The sequence below is a fragment of the Acanthisitta chloris genome, unplaced genomic scaffold, assembly GCF_000695815.1.
Source record: "Acanthisitta chloris isolate BGI_N310 unplaced genomic scaffold, ASM69581v1 scaffold8418, whole genome shotgun sequence".
NCBI classification, from domain to species: domain Eukaryota; kingdom Metazoa; phylum Chordata; class Aves; order Passeriformes; family Acanthisittidae; genus Acanthisitta; species Acanthisitta chloris.
The window spans coordinates 3,358-28,823 of record NW_008685299.1 but is presented as its reverse complement, the minus strand read 5'-3'; the positions used below and the strand labels follow the sequence as shown (position 1 = coordinate 28,823).

Sequence of the window (25,466 nt, the reverse complement as noted above, 5' to 3'; positions counted from 1 at the left end):
GGCAAAGATCATGTTCTAACTGAACAACTAGTTTGTAAAAGCTAAGCCTAGAGAAAATCCATTTATTTTGCAGAAAGCTCCAAACGTTCACACTCACCTGGCAATGAACTGGGCCCACAGGTTCTGCTCCCTGCCACGAGCAGGTGTGAGACAGACACTGGGCCCAGACTCAGGGCTCTGCCTGCCTCCACCCAACTGAGGCACCCAGAGCCAGGGGCTGGGGGTCATCAAAGCCTGACAAGCAACCCCAACAACCCAACCCTCCTATCCTATGTTTGGCATTTGCTTTCCAGTACAGCCAATTGTCAGTTTGGATCAGACATCCAGGCACAGTGCCCCACGGGCCGAGGGGCAGCAAACCCCAACCACAGATGGATTCTCTGAGCCTCGTTCGAGCTGAGATTCTGCTGATGAACATCCTGGGCTGGAAAGAATGTCACACTCGGGTTTAATAGAGCCCAAGGGGCTCTAGGAAGGGTGGAATGAGGTGCCGTGGTTCAATCCAGCCGCACCAGCCTGAGCGTTAAACCCTTTGAACAAAACATTTCTGCCTGGGTTTGCTCACTGCAGTGGAAGGGCAGAGCAGGCCAGGCCTTAGGCTGCTTTCCAGGCACGACCCACATCCTCAGCTAATGAAAAGCCTAACAAACACACAGTGTAATGATGGAGGTTAATGGTTGCTGCGATGGGCCAGCGAGATGCGGTGTATCCTCCAGCAGCTCTTCCCTGCCAATCCACCCCTGACAACACCCCACACCCCAACCCCCTGCACACACACATGGTGAGATTTCCAAGAGCCACTCCAATATTCCAGGTGCAGAGGAGCAGTTTGCAGAAGGTAAACAGAGCAGAGATGAAATCACCTGCTGGCAGTGGAGCTGCATGGAAAGAAGGCTCCGAGGTGAAAGGAGCCGACCGGAGAGGGATCGGTGATTTATCACCACGAACCACACCTTGTGCTCTCCAGATTTTGTTTAAAGAAGGGAAATGAAAGCTCTGCTAGCATGAAAGAGAGAGCCAGGATCACCTCTGACGTGTGAGCCAACTGTAATTAACCCTGGGATCTGGGAAATGCCACTGGCTACTAGGCAACCTCTCTCGTTTCCAACCCGTGCTGACTCCAAACCAGCGAAGGTTTGAGCACAGCTATTGTTCCTGTGCTCCCTGGGAATGAGAGGGAAGAGTGATGATCCTGCTGTGAGGATCTGCACACTCACACTCTGTTGGGAATTATTCTTTGATAACTGCTAAGATTTTGAGCTGCCAACACATGCTAAAGGAGCAGGTCAGTGTCCTCCTGATCCCGTCCTGGCTCAGGGACAGGCAGGAGGCTCCTCTGGGAATGCTGAACTGGCCTGCAATCAATAGGTCAGGGCAAGGGGAGGCAGAACAATACTTAAATTATTCACAAACTAAGATTCAAGATTCTCCACATGAGTTCAGGCAGACACGAAACCTGTGCAGAGGTGAGGGCTGAGGTGAGATGTAATGGGATAATTCTGTACCTTTGATTTGTTTGGATAGTTCCAAAAGGATTACTCTGGTGAATAAACTTCCCTAAGAGCATTATAGCCCAGGAAAAACACTGTGTTCAGAGCCAAAGTGTTTACAGCTCAAGCAATTCTAAAACAATTGAGTGGGAAGTATGAAAAATACCAATGTGGAACTGTCCATTATCCCAGCGAAACTCAATTTCACTGGGATAAAACCCAACGTTTTGCTGTGCCATGAGCTGCACTTCAGAGAATGATTTGCCACAGGGTGGAGGTTTCTGAAGAGAGGAAGTAAAATCCTCACCTTTGCCAGAGCTGAGGCAAAGGAAAGGATTCTCTGAGCTCTTGGCACATTTGCTGCATAATGAGGAGGAGTTTTACCCCCGACAGGTCCCGGAGCAAGTGGTCACCAGACTAATGAGCAAAGCAGCAGTTCACATGTGAACAGCACTTCTTGCCTGACCCCAGAGAACTCTCTGGGCTGCATCTGTGTTATTGCACAGAGATTGTTTCATTAAGCAGTGCTAAGAGCTGATCCTCCAACAGCTTTTCCCTCAAAGAGCACAGATACGTGTCAGAGACCCAACAGCTCTGGTTACAATGCTGCAGCTTCAGCCTCTGGTGGAACAAAAGCTTTGTTTTGCTGGTATGAACACTAAATAGTTAAAAATATGCATGTCTATTGGTTATATTTTTTGCAAAGCAAGAAATTATTAAGTGGGGGGTCAAAGTAATTGCTTCTAACTAAGCATCATGCTTGGCCAAGACAGAAGCTACAGAGCAACCCCCATTTCCTCTGGGGGACAGGAGTAAGAACAGGATCTGAACTGATGAGAAGCATCACATTTTATCCCTAAAAATGAGCAAAGACTAAATCTGTTCAAAATTCTATGAAGATTCTTTGTTTTGGGGACACAAAATGGTTTTTTTGTGAGACTAAAACCAAACCCAATTAGTATTTCTTCCAAACCAAAAGGTCTGGAATACCTACTGTTCATTTTCCATCCAATTTGAACTCCCAAAGCCAAAGTCCAACCTGTCTGATCATCCCCTGGGGGCAGCTACACCTGCAGGAGCCAAGGCACAGCATCAGCAGCCAAGGAACATCCAGAGAACACTGAAGGATGAAATACAGTTAAAACCCTGTTTTTCCCAGTGTTCTCTCATCCACACAAAAACTTGACATCCCTGATTTGAGCCAACTATAACAATTTATTTCAACTACCAAGGCTTAAGTTCTGGCTGGAGGCAATTTACAAGCTGGAGCCTTCAATGTCAACAGCTTAATCATTTAAGGAAAACTCTTGACAGCGTTAGTGGTCGTCTAAAGAAAACTGGAAAAGACAATTGAGGAAGATTGGAATAAATTTAGTGGTTTTTAACCAATGCAGGAGACACTCAGGTTTTTATATTTCAGTGGATATTAAATTCTGATGAATAAATATAACTCCTGTGTCATGTTTTGGTTGTCAGGGTGACGCAGGTGGGAGCTAGTTGTGTTCCCAGTGGAACAGCAGCACTGCTGTTACCCTGGGAACATCAGCAGCAGCCTGAGCAAGGATCCAGAGCCTGGATGGGCACAGGCAGCACTCCCTCACTGCTTCCAGTGGGTCCTCACCTGGAAAAGGTGCAGTGCAACGGGAAGAATACAGTTGTATGCACTGCTGCTGTCAGAGTCATGCCCATTTCTCAGCTGGGGAAGTCTGGAGCAGAGTAAAGAATAAGGGAATTCCTCTCATTTACTTCCCCTAAAACATAGGAATAGCTAAAGTGGAAACCATCAAGAATGCTGACTGTGAGATGAACAAAAATGGAGGAAATAAAAGAAAAAAAGGCCTCCAAACCTTGTGGAATTACAGGATTTGCTAATTATCTTTGAATTATCATAATAAACAGTGTTTTACATCAAAATCAAGGCCCCCTGAGCTCAGGGTGGGAGCTCAGTCCCACAGAGGCCTCAGGCAGCTGCTGACTCTGAGCCCTTGTGGCAAAAGCACATCCACACCCTCAGTGCCAGAGCCTTTCCCGGGATAAATCAGGGTGGATAAGCTCTTGTTTACAGAATTAACCTAAATGGGAGCAAGGGAGTGAATCTTACTGTCAAGTCTAGACACAAATGTAATGAACAGTCAGGAGCATCACTCTCCCTCCTCCAGGGGTGAGCAGCTGAACACCCTGCAGAGTTAGACCTCAGGTTTATGTTCAAGGCTTTGGTTCAAAAAGCTTTAGGGCTGGGCACAAGCTAATGCTCTCCTCCAGAATCACAGAGGGATGTTGTGGTTTTCTCCCCTTTTTCTTTTCCTTTGATTTTGTTCTGAAGTCTCTCAAGCTCAGTGTAAAGCAGAAAAGCCACATCCTGCTGCCTGGCTTGCTTTTTGCTCTTGTGGCAATTCCACAACATTTTAACTTTATTCCACATCTCAATTATATTTGCAGCCTTTTACCTTGTCTGCTAATTTGATGTTAATCCCAAGCTGTTAGTGGCTCAGGATTTGGAGGAATTTGAAGTGACATAATTACATGCCATAAATTTGCAGCTGTCACTCATGTTTGGAAGTGCCAGTATTTAGAAGGCAGGACTTCCCACATGGAAAAAAGGGAGCAGGGCCCTTTATGGGGCTCTGATAACTCACTTGAGATTAGCTAAATAAATACCAGAATATTGTTTAATGGGCTCCTAGATAGAAACAGTTTTCCAGTTCCAACTCACAGAAACAAGCCTGTCACACACATTTCCTCTACTCAATCCTCCCAGTCATTGCTCTTTTGAAAACTACTATTTAGGTTGATAGATAAGGTGACAGGGAGTGAGGTCAAAGCATTGGAAGAGGAGAAAGAAGCTCACCCACACACTGCTCTGCGAGAGAAAGGCACCTGCCAAGCTTAAGGGGATACTAGAACTTTAAACTTTGTATTTTTTGCAGAAAAAAAAGATATATTGCTGGTTTGCAACAAATCACACACATCCCCACGTGTTCAAAATATGCCAAGGTAATATTTATTAACACAGCAGGACTTACAGATCACAAAAGATAGTGATACAGAGGAGCTCGGAGGGCAGTACCAGAGTAAAGCATGCAGGTCAATACTTGCAGAAGAGAGATATCAAAGCAGGTCTGAAAAGGCACATTCACACAGGAAATGTTTAGTTGAAATTAGACATTAGAAAAAGCAGCAAAAAAAACCTGATTAAAATATACAGAGATTTCCAATAATGGCAAAGGAAAAGGTACTTTACAGGTCTGTCAGTGCAGCAGATGGATAACCCTTTGAGAGTGCCTCAGTGGGGACAAGGCTTTCGCTGCAAGGTTTGGCAAGAAGGACAAATTCAGTTCATCTGACATGAGGAGGTGCTAATTAAAATGTTTTCGACTTGGAGTGAAAAGTAAATTTGGTCTAAAAGAAGCAGTTGAAACTCAGAGCATGCAGCCAGTGCTCAAAGGGTTATACGGAGTCAATGCAAGAGAAACCAGGTGACATTAGTACCATGTACCTCCCACACCAAGAGTTAGAGCAAAGTTTAAAGAGACTGTATCCCCTTTGGAGAGAGCCAAACTGGCCACCTTTCCTCCCTCAGAGAGCACAGAGGAAGCAGCTCAAGGATTTCTTTCTAAGCCCCAGCAATAAGCACCTACCTGCCCATACCTGGAAGCTACCAACGAGAAATCTCCCAGCCAAGGGCCAAACACCTCTGTGTGGGCACATCACAAAGTCACATCAGTTCCCAACACCTCTGCTGTTTCTCTGGAGCTCTCAAGAGCCAGTCTCCCCTTCCCCAGCAGTGAGGTGACAAAGGGATACTGTCCCTTTTAACACTGGATGTACAGCCCGAAGGAAATTATGAGGAAGAAAAATAAATCTGCTTTAAAACTTCATGTAAACTGAAAAAGAATTTCAAAAAAAAAAAGGACTCGACCATCAGCAATTCACAGCTTGAAATGCACCAAACACACGGAAAGGAACACGTGAGCACAGAAGAGTTCGTAGCAGACTGTCCAGAGCACTTTCTGCCACGAAATCCAAACAGTTAAATGGAGCAAAGCTCTCCCTGTGGAAAAACATCTAGCTTGGCACCATAGGAGAATACAGACTTGTTTAAGAAAAATAGCTTCTAATTAATACTCAGAGTTCAAAAGTTTAGCAACAAGCACATGAAGGGCTAACCCTTGAAACAAACCCAGAAAGTCTTTCCTGCCACAAATGGCAATGATTCATTGTGGGCTGCTGTGGCAAAGGCTCACACCCTGTAAAGAGCTACATAGGTCAAACTACCACCAAAAGAGGCTAGAAAAATACTAGGAAAAAAGTGCTTTCAAACCCAAAGTAAACATTCAAGAATACACTGTAGGTGCTACGTTTTGACAGCTCACTCAACTTGGAATTCTCCCAAGCAGTAATATGAAAAGTAAATGTCTTTGCTAATAAATTATTCCTGATATTTTGTACCCTGTTAGAGAGTATCTTCCACATCAAAGTTGCCAACTTAGTTCTCTTCCCTACTTAAAAATATCATATAATGCAAAATTACAGTACTGTATATTATCTCTACCTATATCTGCAAAAAATGGAAGAAGTATTTCATGTGGAAATAACCAATTCTTGCAGTAACAGCTTTTACAGGTACAGTTTGTATGTTCCCCTGGTCAGAAAAGCCTTGGACTGCATAAAACTTGTCCTAGAACACAGTAATGGTTCCCATGTTGTTGAAGGCCACAGAACATTGAACTACAGCTTATCTCCTATGAATATATGAAAAGAAAAAGCAGGACACTTGGGAAATTTGTTGTATGATATGTGATCAGGTCGGAGATGGTCAGTTCACTCCCTCAGGAATGCTGTCCCAAAGGGAAGTTAAACCTGATCAGGATAAACTACAAGTCTCACGGTTGCAATTTAGGTCCAAGAGTTCCCAACCATGAGAGCAGCACTGACAGCTCCTTGGCACAACGATTCCAGCGAGGGATTTAATGCTAAAAGGTGTATGAAGTACTCTACCTCGGCCCTGCAAAATCCTGGCTACACAGGCTGACCCCTGTAGGAGTACACTGCTGTGGGTGATTAGTCAGCTCCTCATTAACTGCCCAATTAGTGCTCTGCCTAGCGCTGAGGGGAGAAGTCCCCGAGCCAAATGCTTTGTGGAAACCAAGAGGTGAAGTGAGACTGTGCCACCATCTTGCTGAGAGAAATGGGATGACATTGTTTGCGTTAGAACATCTTCCACTGGAGTCCCTTAAGTGCCAATAGCAAACAGGTACCAGAGTGGTGATGTCAGATCTCAAAAATAAACTGCCATGGAGTTCAAACTGTTCCATCTAGTTAGAGTCTTCTAAGACAAAGAATAAACAGTGCCCTGCTGAGGGGCTGTTGGCTAGAGGGGACACACACTGGGGAGTCTTCCACTACCGAAAGACGAGTGCATAATACTGTAATTGAGCACAGAGAACACCGAAATCTCCACCACCTGTTACCAGAGCAATCTAACCAGTTCCTCACCTGCTGCTGGTGGATGCTGGCCACTAACTGTTGGCAAATCCAAAGAGCTATCAGACATGACATGCTTAAGATCTCCTCCCACATCAGCCAGTTTCATGTCAAACTGGACAGACAGCGCGTCTTCGGAATCCTCCTTGCCCACGCTGCTGCCACCAATGGAAGGCAGATCCAGGGATTTCACCGAAGCAGAGTCTTCTTTGGCCTGCTTGAAAGCTGCCACTTTGTCCACCAGTGACTTCTCTGTGCTGCTGCATGTGGAAGAGAACTTGTTGGAGTGAAAGTCAGCAAAATCATCATCACTCTTCCCCGAGGAGAGCGCACCGTCCTTCGCCTCCTCAAAGCCCACCCCGGAGCCTTCCAGGGACAGCTGTTTGAAGATGTCATACTTGGTGGGTGTAGCAGTGGTGGCAGAACTCTGCCCACCCTTCCCTGTGCTGGCAGATGAGGCAGCCTGAGGGCCAGGACTGGTTTCCAGCTTAAGTGCATTGTATTTGTCATCTGGTTTTTGCTCGGAAAATCCGCTGCTGTTGTTGAAAGCCATAAAATCTGCAAAGTCATCTTGTCCAGTGGCTGATGCTCCGTTAGAAAATTCCCCAAAAAGGTTGAACTCTCCAAAGTCATCAGCTAAGCTTGAGCTCTTGCTGGGCACTGGCTGGGCAGTGGTGGATGGAGGTGGCGGGGGGGGAAAGGAGCCTGGTTTGGAGGTATTAAATGCAGGTGGAAAGGATGGCTGCTTGTTTTCTCCAGGAGAGGAAAAGAGATCCAAGTCTGCAAGATTCAAAGGGGTCTTGGTTTGTGTTGGCTGTTTTGGCTGAGCAGGCAGAGGAGGGAAGGGTGGAGGGAAGGGTTTGTCCTTTGTGGGTGGCTCTAATGGTGAGATACTGTCAGCGGTTTTGAAATCGGTGAAACCATCATCGGCTCCTGCAGGCTTGAACTCTGCAAGGTTATCTCCTGGGGCTGGAACAAGGAGAAAACAACAGTGAGACACTGCAGTGACAATAAACACATCATACTCACACCATGCAAGCAAGCAAATAATTTCATGCAATGTCAGAAGTTTTTATGCAAACCATTTACATGAGAGACCTCGGGACGAAGGTAGAACTGCAAACTCAACTGCCACGAACCACACACGTGTCAAGGTCAGCAATTCTCATTTTCACTCCAGCAAACACTTAATTCTGTCAAATAGCCCCAAAGTCACACTAAATTCCCTCTGCACTGAGTTAATATCAAAACACACCACGGCCAAGAGATTCAGAAGGTGATCAATACTGTCGTATTCACGAGTTCTTTTCCCCACCTCATCCTTCTTGTGTTTGCCAAGGAATTAATGTCACTTTGGATTTCACTTATACCAACAGAGTATTTGCTTTCCTACAGAAGCAATTCCTCCCTTCCTCCCTCTGGAATATTGCAGAGGGAATATTGGTGGGGCATCAGCAGAGGGCTGAGAGCAAAGCAACACTCTGGACTGGAAGGGAAGACAGGAGAGACCAGCCAGGAGTGCCTGAAGCTGACACCAGTTCTACTCAGAGGCCTGGGACAGACCTTCCCGTGACAGTGAGCACAGCCAGTCAGGAGTGCAACCCTCCAGCCCAGCTCCCTACTCACTGTAAACCTGTGCCATGGATGGATTAGAATTTCAACCTAATTAAACATTAGCTAGCAATGTTTTCATTGACTTTACATTACACACTTTGGTGTGCTAATTTTGGAAGTTGCTTCCTGTTCATACACAATGATTTTGTTGCAAAACAGTTTCTTTTGCACATGAAAATGCTGAGTTGTTTAACCCATTCACCAGCATAAACATACCTGGACCACTTGTCATTCACAAGCAATGATGCTTCCTTTAAGACAAGTGTCCAGTAAACAGATTTTGCTCTGGTTTAGAAGTACACCATTAATTCTTTAGCTACCACACAGTGTCACACTTTAAATAAGTTGAACCAAAGATTTAAAATAATATCCTTTATAATGGCAGGAAAGCACCACAACTACACCTGACCTATTCCTCCATTCTCCCTCCCCTCCAAACCAATTCACTTGGCTCAGCTCCTACTGAAATTGCTACTCATCGACCAAAACTGCAACAGCACAGCAAACTACACTTACTGGTGAATTGCAAACTGTTCCATTAGAAATGTAAGCTGGTGAAAGGGTTAAGAGAGGTCAGACCTGGACAGTGGGCCAACACAGTGACTTCTATATTTCAGAACAAGTACAGAGAGAGATCAAATGTTATTTCATTTCAAGCATTTAATCCTGAAGAGGTGCTGAGCATGAGAACCTCACAAACACCACAGGAGTTTCAGAAATGTGTGACTGCTGACTTACACCAAATCCCAACCATACCATTATGGTTTACTTTAAAATAAAACTCTGGAATCATAGAACCATAGAATCAGACAGGTTGGAAAAGACCTCCAAGATCATCCAGTCCAATCCTAACTAGTCACTAGACCATGGCACTAAGTGCCACATCCAGTCTCACCTTGAAAACCTCCAGGGATGGGGAATCCACCACCTCCCTGGGCAGCCCAGCACTGGAAACTTTGCAGCTCCTAGAGAACTGCTAAAAATGACAGTGAAAATCTGTTAAACCCACAGTGCTTACCTAAGAACTTGCTGTCTGCTGGCTGCTCCAGTTCCCGGAATGCACTGTACTTGTCCCCTCCTTCTGGAGAAAAGGAGAAAGGAGAAACATTTACAGAAAGGAATGATGAATTCATGCAGCAAATGTTATATTTATTGCTCTGATTCTCAAATATTAATATCTTAGCAATGCCAAAAAATAATCAGCATGAACTATTACAGTAAAGGGCTCACAGAGGTTGTGCATTTGTCCTTTTACCTCCAAAAGCAGCTGCACCCTCAGGAGGCTTCTCAGCTGCCATTCCTTTGAACACAGCATACTTGTCAGCTGAGGAGAGTGGCTTGGTACCTGGCACTGGCATTAGTAAGGAAGGAACACTGAAAACAAGAGAGATAAAAGCAAAGTTCCTCAATTTATCCATCAGAAATCTACATTTCCAGGTTTTACTTTACAAAGCTTCTTATTACAGCTACACAATTTGGATCACTAACTGAAGTTTGTCTCCTAACAAGTGCTTCATCCAAAACCTGATGTAAACCACCTCACCTGGGTAACTCCAGGGTGAATTCCCAGTTTATCTCATCTAATCCTGTTTCTTTAGGCCAGATGGGAATTAGCACCATGCTTGATTTTGATTTGTACCAAAACACGGTCAAAACCCTCCAGAACTTTACACCACAGGAACTCTTAGCCCAGGAGAGACAAACACACAGACACTGCCCAGGAATCACTGCTGGTTGGTGGATCCCTGTGAAAATTCTCCCTGACAGAACTAGACATAGCAAAGAGTTAAAACTGCACAGGAGTTGGACAGCTCCATGGTCTGAGCTGATCTAATGCTGATTATATTTCATTACATATGGCAAAATTAAGAGAATAAAGTGGGACAGAGGAAGGAAGGAGTAACTTGGGATTTGCCAGTGCCCCTCAGTGAGTTTAGGCAGGCACCTACTCAGCAGATGAGGATTAGTGCACAGCCACTAAGCAAGTCTTTCTGCACATAACACACTTTACTCTACACAGTAAAACTGCCACAACAACATAACACCATGTTAGCAACTGCTGGAAGATTTAGGAGACATTCTGGGAGAGCTTTGCTTGCCCTGCACACAAACCCCCTTATCAGACCTTGGCAGCTCTACACAACAACATCCTTTACATATGAATGATGCATTCTACCTCTAGTTTATGTCATTCACATTGAAAAACCTGAATGAATTTCTATGGTGTTCTTCAGCCTGGAGCAAGAATCTTTCCAGAGCCATTTAAATCTCCTTATCAGCAGCCTACAAGCAACACACAAAGCAGCACTTGCACACACGTGCTGGTGCTGGGCTGTGATGCTTGCACAGACAGACAGAGCAGTGTCAGAAAAACAGAGCTTATGGGAATATAATTAAATTTCCCAGCCCTGCAAAGCAGGCTATTAGATATGCAATCTTGGCAAATGGAATGGTTAATCAGCTGTACCCCACAGATGGCTTTTTTTTTTAAAATAAAGCTCCATAAGCAATTAGATTATAGCTCATTGTAACATTTTGTTCCAAACTGGAAGCTTTCACAGCTGAATAAAGAGAATTGCTGCAATGAAAAAGAAACACCATCGCTGAAATATTTTTTCTTCTTTTATGATCCTTTACTTCCCATTGTGGAATTTACAAACAGTTTCCTGTCAAAACTTTCTGTAACAGATTAGCTTTAGTTGCAAAATGACATGTAACACAAGATATACTTAAAACAGCATCTTCAGATCCATGTGGCATTGACTGACAGCCCTGGGAGTGTTCCAGGCCAGGCTGGATGGGGCTTGGAGTAACACAGGCTAGTGGGAGGTTTCCCTGCCCATGGCAGGAGGTGGAATGAACCACAGAATCATAGGATCAACCAGGTTGATCCTCACAGGACTTGTGCTCAAGTCCCTTCACCAGCCTCGTTGCTCTTCTCTGGACCTGCTCCAGCACTTCCTTAACTGAGGGCCCAGAATGAGATGATCTTTACAGTCTCTTCCAACCCAAACCAGTCTGGGATTCTATGACATCAGCAAAACGTGCAGTGAAAGGAAAAAAACACTGAAATTTTCTAGTCACAGTACTTGCAAAGATTAATTGTGAGCTCTCAGAGGGAGGAAACATGCTCCTTATTTTGTTATTCAAAATCTGCCTGATCTGGAATTACATCTTGGCAGTCTCCCAGAGGAAAAGCCAAGATTGTTGGAGTCTGAATGAGATTTCAATTGAGATTTATAGTCAGTTATTGAAAGTTTAAGCAGTGGCCAGAGAAACGGCAGAAATAACAAACCCTCTGCTCACCAGAGCTCTCAGGCATTTAAGAGGACAATGCTGTGCTCTTTACATGAATTTTGGGGTCCAAATTCAGGGCCTGAAGAAACACCTTGGTGTCAGCAAATATTTTCTATCAACTCCATCAAACATGGGATCCTGCTTTTGATGGCAGTGCACAGCACTGGGTGCAGAACTGTCCCAGGGTATTGCTCCTGAGCAGCTTTCTCTAAGATTTTCCCCTGGATGCACAGTATGAAGTACCTTCCAATTGCCTGTGCAGGACTCCAAAACCCTAAAAACCCACGCCCAAACCTTGTAAACCCAATTGACCTCAGCATGGTGACTGGATGCTAAAGAATGGCCAAACACCCACAGCACATCAAATGCCATGTTTGATTCAGAAAGTCTAATTGTAGTTGTAGAAACCTTCAAAAGAAACTGTCAGAGTAGAAGTCGAGTGATGGATGAAAATTACAGGCTAGAAAGGGCCCCACAAAGGAGGAAAACATGTCATTTGTTATAAGAGGTCTAACACACTGCAGGGTGGAAATCAAGGAGCTGGTACCTGCTTCGGTGCTGTGAACTGGCTGCTTTGGAGGAGCCACCTACATCCCCTTGGAAATCTGTGAAGGAGTCATCCAGTGAGCCAGACTTGGAAGCATCTTGAAACTCCTGGAAGTCATCATCTTCTGGTTTTACTACCTGAATTACAAACAACACATAAATTACTGTGCTGGTGGCTTTTCAGGTTGTCATACAGCATGAAAGCTGCTCAGACTGGTGATTAAGGGGAAAAAAAAGAAAAAGGAGCAAAGAACCTTTCAACATTAGCATCATCAACACTTCCAACTCTGCCTGCACCCACTCAGCTCACACACCAGGTGTGCAGGAAGCATGAGGAACAGGTGAAAAAGGAACTCTGCTCCTTGCACAAGCAATGTGTTATTGACCACAGCCATGTCATCCTTTAATGCAGGACGCAGATTAATAATTTAAACCAATCAATAATTCAGAATCAATACACACAGCGAAGGCACGGCAAGAAATATTTGCTGAAGGATGAACCATATTTGCAAACAGCAGAATTTAACCCCCACATGATTTAGCTTTGTAAACTGAAGGTTTTCAGAGTTCTCAGCTGCAAACTCTTTGCTTTAGCAGCTAATAGACTGTTTTGAGTTCAAACTAAAACTCCATTTCACGTGCGTTACAAATAATCCTTTCTCAATGCCATCCTGGAGAACTTTTCTAACTCTTCTAACATTACCAGGAAGGAACTGAACAAACAAAAGAACATCCTTAGTGGCACAAGTTGACATTTTCAGACCTCACGCGCAGGTTTCACCGCTGGGTTTTGCTGTCTCCTTACAGCTTGTCACTACACAGGTTTAAAGCGCCTAATCCCCTTTCCCAGGAAGGATTTCCCAGGCAGAGCTAACCTGTCCGGGCGGGTAGGAGGGCAGGAATCCCGCGGGGGCCTGTGCTGGAGCTGCAGCCTGCGGGGCCGGGATGCCAACGCCCAGAACGGGTGGTGCCATGCCCAGGGGCACAGAGCCCGGAGGGGCCGCAGGCAGCAGTGCCTGCTGGCTCACTGCCGCGGGCAGAGACACTGGGAACCCGCTCAGAGTGGGCACGGGAGCAGCAGGAAACTGGTTCAGCACGTCCGGACTCACGGCAGGGATTCCTCTCTGCAAAGACAACAAGCAGATCACCAGTTAGACAGGCGACACTGATAACGTTCTCCATTTCCAGCTCATGGTACTGAAGGCATCAAAGAGCAGGGAATGGGTCAAGCGTCCAGTAAACCTTCCAGATCCAAACATGCCATCAAGAGCCTGTGCAAACAAATCATATTCACTACAGAATCACTGAGGTTGGAAAAAGTTGTGGAATCCAACCTGTGACCCATCACCACCTTGTCATGACCAGTCGTTCCCTGGACACCTCCAGGGATGGTGACTTCACCTCCTCCCTGGACAGCCCCTTCCAATGCCTGACAGCCCTTCTGTGAGGAAATTCCTCCTGATGTCCCAGCTGAATCTACCCTGCTACAGCCTGAGTTTATACCCTTGTCCTGTAACTTGTAGCCTGGGAGAAGAGGCCAACCCCGACCTGACTACAACCTCCTTCCAGGCAGTTGTAGAGAGTGAAAAGGTCTCCCCTGAACCTCTTTTTCTCCAGGCTAAACAACCCCAATAGTTCAATACAAACTGCTGGAGTCGCACAGAGGCTGATGACACCCACAGGGTGATCAGAGGCACTGACACCAGTCCTGTTTGGGTTGCAGGGACCCATCAGTGAGTACTGTCAACAGAGCTGCACTGAACCCTGCCTGCTGCATCAGCTTTCCTTACATCGCTCCAGCAAGGCACCTCAGCTTCCATCTGCATCACTCAAGACCCTCTTGCTCAGTTTCCACATAGAAATAAACTGCTAAGAGATGACAATACACTGACAAGGAATGGAAACCCAAATTTACCACTGCACTGGTTCAGGAGAAGGTAGCAAGCCCAGCTGCTCACAGACTACGGGATACAGGAGCCACATAGTTTGGTGAGAACAGATGTGGATACAGCAGGAGAAAACCAGACAGTATGTGATATTAAAAATACCTGTATGTTAAGTGTATCTAAGAACTGACACTAAAGAAAGGAGTAACTGAAATGCAATAATAAAATTACAACCCCACTGAAGTGACAGTTTGTCCTCAGGACTTCCACAGCCACAGGTGTGGAATACCAGGCCCTGGTGCAGGCTGGTGAGTGCCCTGCCTCGGTGTGTGAGCCCAGGTGGGAGCTGCACCTGCGTCACGGCGATCATGGCCAGCACAGCGTAGAGCTCCTCCTTGGTGAGCTTGCCCGGGGTGGTGCGGTTGGCCAGAGCCCAGATCTGCCCCAGCGTCTCCCTGGGCAATCCAGATGACATCAGGATGGGGTAGAGCTTGGCTGTATCTATTCCAGCAGGAGTCAAAGTGGTTTCCAAGATTTTCTTGTACAGCTCTGTGTGAGGGAGTCAGTGTTAGACAGTGACAACTGCCCTGTGCAGAGAAATCTAATAATGCCTTCCTATTTTATCTCATACTCTCAACATTACATCAAATTAGTAACACTCAGTGCTAGGTACTGTACACTCTGGCACTGGACTGTATCACCATGTTCCATCTCAATGCATTACTGGCTGGTGTTTACAGCTATGTTTAACACAAACAGAGAAATATTTTATACAAAATATACTTAGTGCTCCATTTCAAACCAGGTTTCCTTAATGAAACTGCAGGATAATCTGTAGAAAAAGGGAGTTCTAACAGCTTTATGCATTTAAACCTCAGTGTAATCTATATTTACTACAGCATTTCGTTTTCTATTCACTGTGTTATTTGCACACAGAAGATAAACAGCCTTCAGAAATGAGCCTGCCTAATTACAAGACATGCCAAAAACCAGGCTGCCCATGAAAGCAGCATGCTCAGCAATGCAACCTCTGCTGGGATCAGCTGCTGTCGTAACAAATTCCAGATTAAACACCGACCATGCTCAAATCAAACCCTTATTTCTTCAAATGCAGATAAAGCCACCATAAATATGTAACTTGTCAAAGAGGCAGGAGTGACTTGGTGACCGAATAACACTTGGACCAACAAATGGCCACAAGCACAGGCCCATGCACACCTCACACTGCCCACCTGGCTAAATGCCACTGCCTGCTTTACCTGGGACCAAGCTGTCATTGTAGATCCAAGGAGGCATCATTTGCTGAATTGGGTCCTGGGAAGGGAACACTCCAACCCCTAAACGCATTCCATTCAGGAAGGAAAAGAAAAGCAGTTGCATTAGGATACAGAGTCAGAGTATAATGATCTTAAAAGACTAGACCATAGCTGTCAGCATCATTCAGCATTTCAGGCAAAGATTTCGGATAGGAATCACTGTGCTCAGAGGAAAAACAGATGCTGCAGGAATATGTATTTCAAAATAATAGCTAGAATGATTTGGCAGTAACAAACAGCAAGAATATAGTCATATATGTAATGAGATCAGGAGCTCCTCACGTGCCTCTCTCTCCATGTCCAGACATACAGAACCTACAGCCTCATCGTCTCACAGCTCCTCAGCAGCAGCTCTGTGCCATATCCAATTTAGCTTCCCATCAACCACAGGCTGTTAGGGCTATTTGTGGAACAAATAAATAAATTCATACCTACCATAAGAACCACAATGTTCCATCAGAACATCCTCACCAGGGAAATCCACAAACAGCCTATTACACGGAGCCTCGTGAGCTCTTATCCCACGCTCCAAGCTCACACTCACTGACCTAGTCTGCAGCTCCAGAGGACATCACTGACACCTTCACCACTACAGCTTCCATGGCATGGTCTGCCATGCTTCACTCCCTGCAAATTCCTTATTTCCTCCTCCACTGTGTGGACTCTTCCCCTGGGTCTCCCTGAGCAAGTTTTATGCTCATCTTGGACAGACAAAAATCAGAATAATTTCCGATTTCTTTGTCTTTCCCAGTGTCCTTCCACCTCTTCATCTTCCACATGGATTCCCTCCTGGCTGCAGTCTAATTTTTAATCATCCCACAACTCCAAGCACATTTTAATATAAGCAATTCCTTCCATATCACCAGTCAAGTAAAATAAATTTACTACTTCCTCAGGTCTCATTATTCTTCAGCTCTAACCTCACTTCCATACACTTCTGCATCCTACCAATTCTTGCTTCTGCCCTTGAATCTCTCTGATAAAATTCAGCCCCTTAAAAAAAATCAAATAATGGGAGAAAGGAGAAGGAATTCTCAGGCATATTTAGCTGTTAGATAGGAGAGCCTTGCTCAACACTCTGATAACACTCAGGTGACTGCAGCTCTGCCATTATTCTGCATTATCACTGAACTACTAAACTCCTGTTCCTCACAAAGTACTTCAGCTCACCCTTCAAAGCTTCCTTCACAACACTGGGAGCTGTTCTTAACTCCTGTTGCTCTACACAATCACTCCATCCCCACAAGGGATCCCACCACCTGCAGGCTGGGTTTGAACTCGCTGTCTCACGTTCTCTCCATGCACACTCACTTCTGTTCATGTCAGGCATCAGATTGTGTTGGATTCCTACAGAATGAACGATGAAACTGACTGAGCTATGAATAAATGAACAACTCCTGTTCCATGCTGTGTATTCTTTAGAGCTGACTCACATGGAGTAACTCACTGTGTATGATAAAGTCCCTTCACTTACTAAAAATGTCCATTCAGGATATTTAATTTCATCCAATAATGTTTGATAAATGTATTGGATAAGAAAACACTCAAAAGCAACATATCCAAGTGCTGAGAGAGGAACACATGAGGTTTTATTAATAAGCTACGGTGCTTCTAGGAAAGAAAGAACTGCCTGAGAAAGTGCCCCATGCAATTTTCTACTGACCAGGAGCTTTATCCCCTTCTCTGTCTCCTCTCACCCTCCACAGAGTGAGATCACACAAAGCACTACACGTGTTTTGGTCACACTTACTACAGTGGATTCCCCTCACACAACCCTTGAGCACTAATCAGGGTGCACCAGACACCTCTCATCTATTCTGACTGGAATAAACCAAAACCAGTCAACAGTTTTAATAAAATCCAAACTGGAACTCAAGTTTGGTGAGTTCATCTAGTCCAGCCTTTAAACTTTCATCCCTAATGCACTGATAGTTTTAGAGGTAATAGATATGAGCAGCAAATTGTCTGAGAAACTACACTAACCAGCTAAGAGTTTTAACCCATCGAGATTTCATCCCCTCAAGGTTAAAAGATGAAACTCCACCATGACATTGACAGTCTTCAGGAATAAGTTTCCTTCAGTACTTAAACCCCACAATCTTTAGAGGGCACATCGATTTTTTTTTGACCCAAGGAAGGAGAGGATGTTTTCCAACAGCAAACCTGATTAAACAAACATGTTAAAGGTGATTACAGCAGTAGACTCGGGTGGAGAAAGTTCAGAGCAAAATCATGGTAGTGACACTGTGAGCAAGGAGCAGGAGGCACTGGCACATTACTCAAGCAGAGCAAACTGTCCCGGGGTGGGCTCAGAATTAGTGCTCAGAGCGTTAGGGACCAAGCAGCATCTCATTAGGCTGAAATTCTGTCAAGTGTTTCAATTGCTCACCACACTCTTCCACTGCTCTGGTTTGTTCTGAAGCCTTGTGCACCTCTGCAGCAGTGGGACCACTTTCATGTCCACTTACACCAGCCCAGTCAGTGCTGGTTAAACTGGGGTGAGCTTGGCTTGCAGCCGAGGCTTTGTGCCCAGCTTCGGGTGTTTGAAGTTGGGTTTGCTCCTGTTCAGATTCATTTGAGCCATTTGCTAAGACTTTCTCCTCCAAGGAAGAGCCTGAATAAACAGCAGGAGGAATTATGGATATTTTGTTATGAACCACACTGTTCAAAGGAGAAGTATTTTGGTACCACTGATGAGTTAGAGGTGACTCTCCATCCCAGCTCAGACCAACAGCACCACCCTCCAAACACCTTCATAGCCCAACTCTGCCCTTTACTTACCACTCCCACAACAAATTCAACAAACAAAAAACAAGCAGGAGAAGGAAGACATGAAATATCTCCTATATTAAGATTACTGTTGCATGATCAGTAGAAGTGTCCAATATCTACTTACATCTCCCAAGTTCTTCAGGCTCCTCTCACCAACTTCCCTCCAGCCTCCACGGGAGAAGCACCCAAGTGCTCCACAGCAGCATTAAGTTATTTTTAACACCAACATCTCAACTGTGTCTTTTTCTACCACAGAGACTTAGGAAGATGCTAGAACACAATATTTCATTCACCTAAGATCAGCCATATGTATATTTAGCACTATCCACATGTGACTTGCTTTACAGTGCAGTTCTCAGGGAAGGGAGAAGGAGACTTAAATCATCTTTTCCCATGGATCAGCAGGTTTCTACTTAATTGCCCACATATTACTTCTTCCAGCCAGACTGCAAAAAACCCCCAACAAAATGAGTAAAGACTCTGTGCAGCTCAGAAGGTGACATGTAAAAAAAAAGATACTTTAGAGTTACCTGGTTTATGGATATTGGGTGAAGATGCAGAGGTAGGAAAATAAGGAACCTGCCCAGCTGTACCATGCAGGGTGGATAACAGTGGAGTCTGGGCTGGAGGGAGAGGTTGGACCACAGCCTGTTCTGAAAGCAGCTGCCCAGCCTCAGTGGCAGGATGGAAAGGCTGGAAAGGCTGAGAGGTGGGTTGAGGCACCAGTTTGGGCATTTCAACAGGCCCTTGGATAAAGTCACTAAATTCTTCATCATCGAGAAAAGCAGAATGGGAAACAGATACAGCAGAATGGGATGGTGTGGGATGATCTGCAAATGGAATGAACACACAATGCAAAGTGATGAGGAATGAGCTTTGTGGGTGGGAAGGTAGGAAAAGTGGCAAACACTGGGAATACACAGCAAACGGGTGAGGGGAAACAGCGTTGGATGCGTTTTGTGACAGATGTGAAGGTTCTTGTCAGCATAACAAACACAGGGTAAAACTGAGCAGCCACTTCCAACCAGGCATCTTCTCTCCCAGATTTTTAGCACGTAAACACTGTGAAACTTGGCTCTTAACACTGGTTGTGAAAGTTTTCTATGTGTTTTACACAGACAGGGTCAAAACAAACCCAGAGGTAATATTTCACACTGGACACAATGGGGTCTGCACCAGGGGACATTCTCCCTCACTGGAATGTTTTATCCACAGAAACTCAGCCATATATCATGGGATACAAAAGGAATGCCTGCTCATGTAGACCATTTCCTGCTTGATCCCTTCCAGTGTTACCCAGTTTAACAAACCTGGTGTAGGACAGGCACATTTACAGACAATGGGAAGTTGTCAGAAAGCACCTGAACTGCAACATCCACAGAGATAAAGGGTTTACATAGGGGAATCTTGTCTAGATCAGCTTTGGTTTTGGCTAGACACTGAAAAAAATGTACTTCAGCCCCTAGGAAGTCTTTAGTAGCAACTGTTACAAGGGTAATTACTGAGAGGAGAAGGCAGAGGTTTGGGGCTGACTGTGCCTAACAGCACAGCAGTCAGCTGGGACACTGCACTCAAGTCTTTACACCACATTTGGATCATTCTTAGCACTTAACTAGCACTTCTCATCTTCAAAAGCACTTCCCAAAACATTAATTAACGCTCTGACTAGAAAAGAACAAACGCTTTATCAGTTTCCTTGATGTCTCCCATGAAGCATAGCACATTAAGCTTCCTTCTAAGCATCCCAAGTCTTTTAATAAAGGCTGATAGCTAATATTTCACCCCCAGGCCCTGACCAAGCAAACACTTGCTAGAATGGCACTTGGTTTTATAAACCAGTTGATTCACTCATTTTGTATCACCAAATAAAAGTACCTCTTGGAATTGGTTCTCCCTGCTGAGGATTTCAAATGCTGGAGGTTTATTTTCAGTTGTAATATGAGGAAAATGACAAACCTGTTTTTTTGGGATGTGATGCTGGTGTTGGGTGCATTTTAGCATCTCTGGAAAAGCCATCTAAATTCCCTTTAATGGCTTCAAGGGCATCGTCTCTGCTTTTTTCACCTGTCTGAAACACCACAGAGCACAAATTCAGTGAACAGCTCAATCTTCTTTCAATACTTCTCAATATCCACACTCGTGCAGTTCCAGAATTAGCAGTGCCTGCTGCTAGATCAAACCCTTCTTGCTCCAGCACTGCCTAAGCTCATCAACAATAACTCCCAGAAGGAAGCACTTATTTTGCAGACCACACCATCAGTGTTTTTCAGTCTCTAGACAAAGCTTCAAGCACTAAAACTATATCTTAACCTTACTCAGCTCTTTGTATTTTGCAGAAAAAAAGCCTTTGGGCTCACTGCAAGTGTCCAAAACTATGGACAAAGTGAACAAACAAGCAACCAAACACTCTCCATTCTAGAGGCTCAAGCTGATCCCAAGTGCTACACACCAGGTTGGTTTGTTTTTCAAGAGCTGAGTTAATTTTCAACAGGAGACTGTGTTTACATAACACGAAGAGTGTGTAAAGGACTGACTCTTCCAGATGCTTTTCAGGATGGAATCTGGTGTCTCATGTAAGTTTCTCACAGATCTGCTTGTTGAAAGAGACCATCCCAATACAAAATCCTGAAGAAAGTAACACTTATTGTCAGGACATACCTTGGGCTTCACACTGCTCAGGAGCCTCAACTTTTGCTTCTGCTCCTCAAATTGCCTCCGTTTTCTTTCTTCTTCTAAGAATTTCTGCTGGTGCTCAAACCTCTTCCTGAAAGAAAAATGATGCAACATAAAACCTGAAAATAATCATTCATGACAATTTTTATGGCAAATTTCTGCTTGATTTCTCCATTTCTTCTGCTTCCAGTTCAGATGGTTGGTGCATATATTCCTGTGTTTAGTAGAGCTGGACAGCTACTACACACTAGACAAAGGCAATTCACACCTTAGAAGGCAACATATCCTGCAGCCCCAAATGGACACTGCTCCAGACAAAATGCAGTTACCCCTGCAAACAGAATTCCCCAGGAGTGGGTAAAGCTTCACTTACTGCTGCTCCTCTGCAAACTGTTTCTGCATGTCAGGGGTGTACTGTGGTGTGGCCGGGCGCATCCCCAGGAACGGAGCCTGTCCCATGTACGGCATTCCGGCCGCTGGCATCGGCCCCAGGGGCATCCCACCCTGCAACAGCACGAGTAAGTCAGCTCCAGGGGAGTTTTTTCAACTCTAGTAGATTTTCCCCCCCCCCACAGAAAAAGCCAAACCAGTGGCAGTTCCACCCTGCCAAGCTGTAGACTGTGCTGACCCCGTGAAATTCAGAGCAATGAGGAGAGCTGGACCAGCAGTGGCTGAGCACAAGCAGCTCCTGGGCCCTCAGTAGATGGCACTCTTCCTCTCCATAAGGAGCTACAGTCCTTCAAGGGCTTGGGAAGACAGGATGGCAGGCAAAAATCAAGGCTACAAACCCACACAAGCTACCCCAAGAGCAGGAAGGCTGCAGCCATCCTACATGGTTCAGTTCCACACTTTGGGGTTCTCTGGGGATTTCTGTTTCCTGTTCTAAGTGATGCCACAATCATTTCCCTGCTGAGGGCACACTCCTACCAACCATGGATGCTGGAAAATGTGCTTGAGTCATCTCCCAAACATAGTTTCTTCAGGGAACCAAGGCAGGGAGACAATATATGCCAACAGCCAAGACAAACCTTGTCAGAATAAACTATCAGAAACATCTGCTGGGAAATACATTCTGGGATATTTTGAGCAGCAAAGTTTGCCTAATATAGAAGGAGTCAGAAAATAATTCACTTTTCTTACCATTCCTTTTGTATTTGGTATCAGAACACATGGAGGGAGAACAAAAGCTGTTTATTATTTTAAGACCAGCTCTCAAGAACATCTTCCTGCTATAAACTTTACAAAACTAAGGCAATAGATTCCAGGTGGGAGTGGGAAGGGGTGACAAGATGCAACTTTTTGTGACATAGCAATTTGGCTACAAAGCCATGCCAGAACTTTACATTCCAGCAAGGTGCAAATCTGTACAACAAGCACATATGGTGCTAAACAGAAAACAAAGGAGTAAAAGAGATATAATAACTGCTTGTATTTCTTTCTTATTCCGCAAGTAGTAACAGCAGCACCAAAGATAAAGGTACTGTGAGGAAGAAGAAGATTGAAACAAACACAGGAATTGGATAAACAGGAAAACAGATCACATGAGGAAACACAGCACACTGAGCAGATTCCTTTTCACTAGAAGAAGGTATTTACAAAGAAAGTTTATGATTTGTCACCTACACTCAGGACATTGAGTTCTATTACCTCCAGCATTTGAGTTACAAAGGGATGAAACAGTTGAGTGCAGTGGTCCTGATCAATCAGACTGTGCACACAGTCCCTGCTCAGCAGCTGGGAAAGGTCTCAGTTAAAACACAACATGATACACCACCATAAAGTCAAAGAAAGGAAGAGAAAACAAGAGGGAAAATTAAAAAGACAGGAGAGATCCACTGTGGGAGTTCTGAGTTCTGGTTACAGAACAATTCCATGCCATTACTAACCCCACCTGGGAGTGGGTGGAATCTGGGAGCTCTGGAACACACTGCTGATGCTTTTGTTTCCCTCCCTGCTCAGACCAGGCTGCTCTGATCACACTTGGGTGTCATAACACACATAGTGAAATCAGAGTTCAGATTCTGACACCTCTGAGTGGGCTGAAACCTCCAAGTTACCTTAAATACTACTGATGCTGTCCTTGCACTACACCCTCAGCTCTCTCTACCCTACAACAGTGAGTAATGTGTGCCAAACTCCCCCACTCTCTACCCAGAGCCCAAGGAAACATGGAGAATTCTTTAAATTACCAGGAATATCTTCAGAGATTACAATATAGGATGTCCCACAACAGACTAACATCCCTGATTCAGTTTCCAACCAAGGTGCAACCTCTTACCCCCACTGCATTGGTCAGAGGACCATGGCATCAGCTGTCACCTCAGCCCAGCAACAAGGCATCTCATTTTTTTGGGAGAGGGACTTTTCACAAGGACATGTAGTGATATGACAAGGGGGAATGGCCTTAAGCTGAAGGAGGGCAGATTTAGATTGGATATTAGGAAGGAATTCCTCCCTGTGAAGTGCTGAGGCACTGGCACAGGTTTCCCAGAGAAGCTGTGGCTGCTCCATCCCTGAGAATGTTCCAGGCCAGGCTGGATGGGGCTTGGAGCAACCTGGGCTGGTGAAAGGTGTCTCTGCCTTGGTGGAACGAGATAAATTCCAAGGTCTCTTCCAACCCAAACCATTCTGTGATTCTATGATTTCAGCCCACACTTCACCTGCATGGTCATGGCTCCAGGAGGCATCTGAGATCCATAGTTCATTCCCATCATCCCTGGCATATTGGTCTGCATGACAGGAACCATAGGAAATCCTTGCTGCTGCATAGGAATCATCCCTGCAACGAACCATGAAAGCAGGTAAGTGCCCAGTTAGTGTTAAAGCCTTTTTTCCTTTTCCTGCTCTCTTGTTTTGTTTTCTAAACCAGCAGAGGAAAGAAAATCCTCCGAGTCTCTCTGGACTGGCTGCAGGCAGCCCTGGAATCTCCTCAGGTTAGACACTGGTCAGGCTGCAGGAAAACATGCCACAGGGCTTCTGCAGCAACAGAGCTGATGAATTCTCCCACCATCCTAAGGATTCTCTGTGGGTTTCTTCCCACGTGACCTGTGGAAGGGTCATTTCCAATTAACAAGGTTTAATTAAGCAGGGTGACTGGTGCTGATAATTCCCATTTCTCTTGAAAGGGAAAACTTACAGACTGGCAGGTTTTGAGGACAAATCTTGGAAAATAAAGTCACCCTTTCACAGGGCAACTTCACAACTGTGACCTGGCTGGATCATTTGGAATTTGATTACACTACATACATTAGGATGGTTAAAATATTTGTTAGTAAAAGCTAAACTTCAACAAAATTGGACAAATCAAGCTGGAATTTATTGATTCACTGAATAAAGCCAAGTGGATTTTGATTCAGTATTTTCCTATCTCCCATTTTGTTGTCTTGGGAGACACATACTAACACACATCCCTTACCAGCACACCCTGAGACAGTTATCACTGTGCACAACTGAACATCACAGGCAAAAACACTCCAGGAGGGAGTGAGACAGGCAGGAATAATCCATAAACCAGTCCCTGAGGTTTTCATAAGAAAACTCTCCATCTCCTCCTCAAGTTGTCTCTGTTTTTCCACTAATTAAACAAACAGCACAGCATCAGGAATGAGGACAAAGGTAATTTAAGGCTGAGGCTCTCCCATTGTATTAACAGTTTCCACACAGGTTGTGACTCCTGTCCCAGGGTCTTGCTGTGCTTTGTAAATATTTACCAGGTCTTGCAACACCCACACAATGTGAGTATACACAGCTGGGAGATGAAGCAGAAAGAGGTGAAATACCACACTCAAAATAACACAAAAATCTTAAAGGCAAATTGAGGTTAGAGATGGAGATGTAGTTTTCCTAGACCTTTAATCTGGTGACATTGCTCCAACCACTCACGGGAAGTTTTATCCATAGAGGGGTGAGAGCTCACCAGAGCTGAGGTCAAGGGGAAAACAGCTTGGATTGAACAGGAGTTCAGTTAACAATCACACTTCTGAGAATCACTGCGGAACTGTTTCAGGTAAAGGACCTCGTGCTCAAAATGTGAGGTGGACACTTACCTTGAGGAGGGCCTAAACCACCTGCCACAGGAAACATGAAGCTGTGGAAGGAACAAAAGAGGATGTGAAAGTGTCATTTTAGTGCAAATACAAATCACTGCAAATCCACCTCGACCTGCACCACGACCAGGAGCCTCCAACCTCCCACTCTGATCTGCTCCTGAGGCCTCCCAGGGCCCAACCACACCACAGGGAGGAAGTCACCCCTCACAGGATCTCCCGAAGCACTGCCGAGTCTCACCAGCACTGTCCCAGGCTGCAAAGCCAGGAAAACCAGATCTTACCCAGCACAGCAGCACTGAGATGGCTTTGACTCATCCCCAGCACCCACGAGAGAGTTTC

The 25,466-nt window shown here is 45.0% G+C and overlaps 1 protein-coding gene across 1 annotated transcript in view; it reads right to left on the bottom strand.

The window, feature by feature from the left end:
- The window catches only part of SYNRG (synergin, gamma), a 33,532-nt gene extending 8,344 nt beyond the window's left edge, over nucleotides 1-25,188 (bottom strand). The window contains exons 1-13 of the mRNA XM_009079696.1: nucleotides 25,125-25,188; nucleotides 23,739-23,857; nucleotides 21,452-21,582; nucleotides 21,064-21,169; nucleotides 20,362-20,473; nucleotides 18,023-18,247; nucleotides 15,577-15,654; nucleotides 14,670-14,866; nucleotides 13,307-13,555; nucleotides 12,433-12,569; nucleotides 9,844-9,962; nucleotides 9,607-9,669; nucleotides 6,987-7,937 (exon numbers count right to left, since the gene is read on the bottom strand). Coding sequence (XP_009077944.1) covers nucleotides 6,987-7,937; nucleotides 9,607-9,669; nucleotides 9,844-9,962; nucleotides 12,433-12,569; nucleotides 13,307-13,555; nucleotides 14,670-14,866; nucleotides 15,577-15,654; nucleotides 18,023-18,247; nucleotides 20,362-20,473; nucleotides 21,064-21,169; nucleotides 21,452-21,582; nucleotides 23,739-23,857; nucleotides 25,125-25,161 — 2,524 coding nt within the window. The 5' untranslated portion in view covers nucleotides 25,162-25,188. The remainder of the gene's footprint in view (nucleotides 1-6,986; nucleotides 7,938-9,606; nucleotides 9,670-9,843; nucleotides 9,963-12,432; nucleotides 12,570-13,306; nucleotides 13,556-14,669; nucleotides 14,867-15,576; nucleotides 15,655-18,022; nucleotides 18,248-20,361; nucleotides 20,474-21,063; nucleotides 21,170-21,451; nucleotides 21,583-23,738; nucleotides 23,858-25,124) is intronic.
- Between the last annotated feature and the right edge of the window lie 278 nt (nucleotides 25,189-25,466).